Genomic DNA, 1,592 nt, shown 5'->3' on the forward strand with positions numbered 1-1,592 from the left:
TATGACAATAATAAACGATTAAACACTAGAACAAAAAGCTCCGCCAGTATGGCGATTATAAACGTTGTTCCGTGAACGGAATGTTTTGAAATACTTCCATAATGTCCGTCCACTGCTAACTGAATTGTTGCTGCAATGTGCTGAGGGGAACACTTGCAATCACTGCCTTATCAGCTTGATAAGAACAGAACATTATGCTATTTTCAAGCATTTCCAAGTTCTTGAAGTCCAATTTTACACCTATCTTTTCTATAAATATAGTAAGTACACAAAACTCCGAACCACGTGCACTTTTACAGATTGTAAACAATTTCCAAAGTGCCCTTAAACCAGTGAGAAGCCTACTATAACCCCGATTTTTCTGAAAGTTTATATATTTATGCATGCCTACGCCATTACATATACAGCACGGCCCTGCTGTAGAACATGCTAATGTAGCCGCTGAAAGTGTTAAAATATGGATATTGTGATTATCCAGAACCAGATTTGACTGATGTGGAAATAATTCGATAGGCTAAAGAGTTAGGGACACCAAATGCGCCAGAAGTATTCAACGAACTGTCTTCTTCTTTTGTGAATATCGGTTCACTGGAAAAAATCGGTAAAAAGGAAATACAATGATTTCTACTTAGAAATTGGAGTGGCTGAGACCGGTGACAACAAACCACAGTGCGTAATTTACGGCAAAGTATTACCAAACAGTTCAATGTTTCCAGCTAAAATGCGTTGTCATTTTAAAAAGGTGCATCCAGAATGTATTGGAAACCCACTAATATCTTAAGAATAGCACGGCGAACTGACACATGCCTAAAAACTATAACCTACCATTCAAAAAAAGTTAACAAAAATGCTTTGATGGTGTCCTACTTAGTCAGATACCGCGTTGCTCAAGCAGGTGAAGCTCACACCATCCCGGAAAACCTCATAAAGCCGTGCGTCAAGGACATAATTGAATGTATGTTGGACGATAAAGCTAAGAAACTAGTAAGCACGGTACCTTTGTCAATTAATACAATCTTGCGCAGCATCGGAGACTTGGCAGAGGATGTGAAAGCTACCTTAATTTCTCGATCAAAATCTACCAAGTGTTCACTACAGACAGATGAGTCAACAGATGTAGCTGTGTTGACAATTTTAATAGCATTTGTGCGGTACCAGCACTTGGAGTCTTTTCAAGAGGATCTACTTTCTTGCAAACCATTGACAACTAACACATCTGGTGCCGAAATTTCCGAAAGTTATTAGAAAGCTTTTTCACAGGGAATAGCATTCCCTGGGATAACTGCTTCGATGTGTGTACAGAAGGCGTGGAGGCGATGACTGGAAGAACGTCGGGCGTCATTTCAAGAAAAAAAGGAAGGAATGCAGCAGTAGCCACTGTATCCTAGACCGCCATAGCCTTGATGTGAAAAAAATGCCGCCTTCCTTAAAAGTATCTTATTAGTATTAATCTTAAAAGTATTTTATCAAATAACGACCACTGAATACAAGGGGCTAGAGTGATGTGCGATGACATGGGCAGTATACATTCGTCTTTACTTCTTCATACGGAAGTAAGGTGGGTTTCTGGTGGCAACTGTTTAGCTAGGCTA

General features: G+C 39.6%; 1 protein-coding gene across 1 annotated transcript; it reads left to right on the forward strand.

Annotated features, from left to right (window-relative positions):
- Positions 1-753: 753 nt before the first annotated feature.
- LOC140446280 (zinc finger BED domain-containing protein 5-like) lies at positions 754-1,245 on the forward strand. The gene has a single exon (XM_072538817.1). The coding sequence runs from the start codon at positions 754-756 to the stop codon at positions 1,243-1,245; it is 492 nt and encodes a 163-aa protein (XP_072394918.1).
- Positions 1,246-1,592: the final 347 nt, after the last annotated feature.

Source organism: Diabrotica undecimpunctata, chromosome 7 (genome assembly GCF_040954645.1).
Source record: "Diabrotica undecimpunctata isolate CICGRU chromosome 7, icDiaUnde3, whole genome shotgun sequence".
In the NCBI taxonomy this organism is placed as follows: Eukaryota; Metazoa; Arthropoda; class Insecta; order Coleoptera; family Chrysomelidae; genus Diabrotica; species Diabrotica undecimpunctata.

What these genes read in the sequence shown, in the direction of transcription:
- LOC140446280 (XM_072538817.1), top strand. Translation starts at nt 754, where the DNA reads ATGTATTGGAAACCCACTAATATCTTAAGAATAGCACGGCGAACTGAC.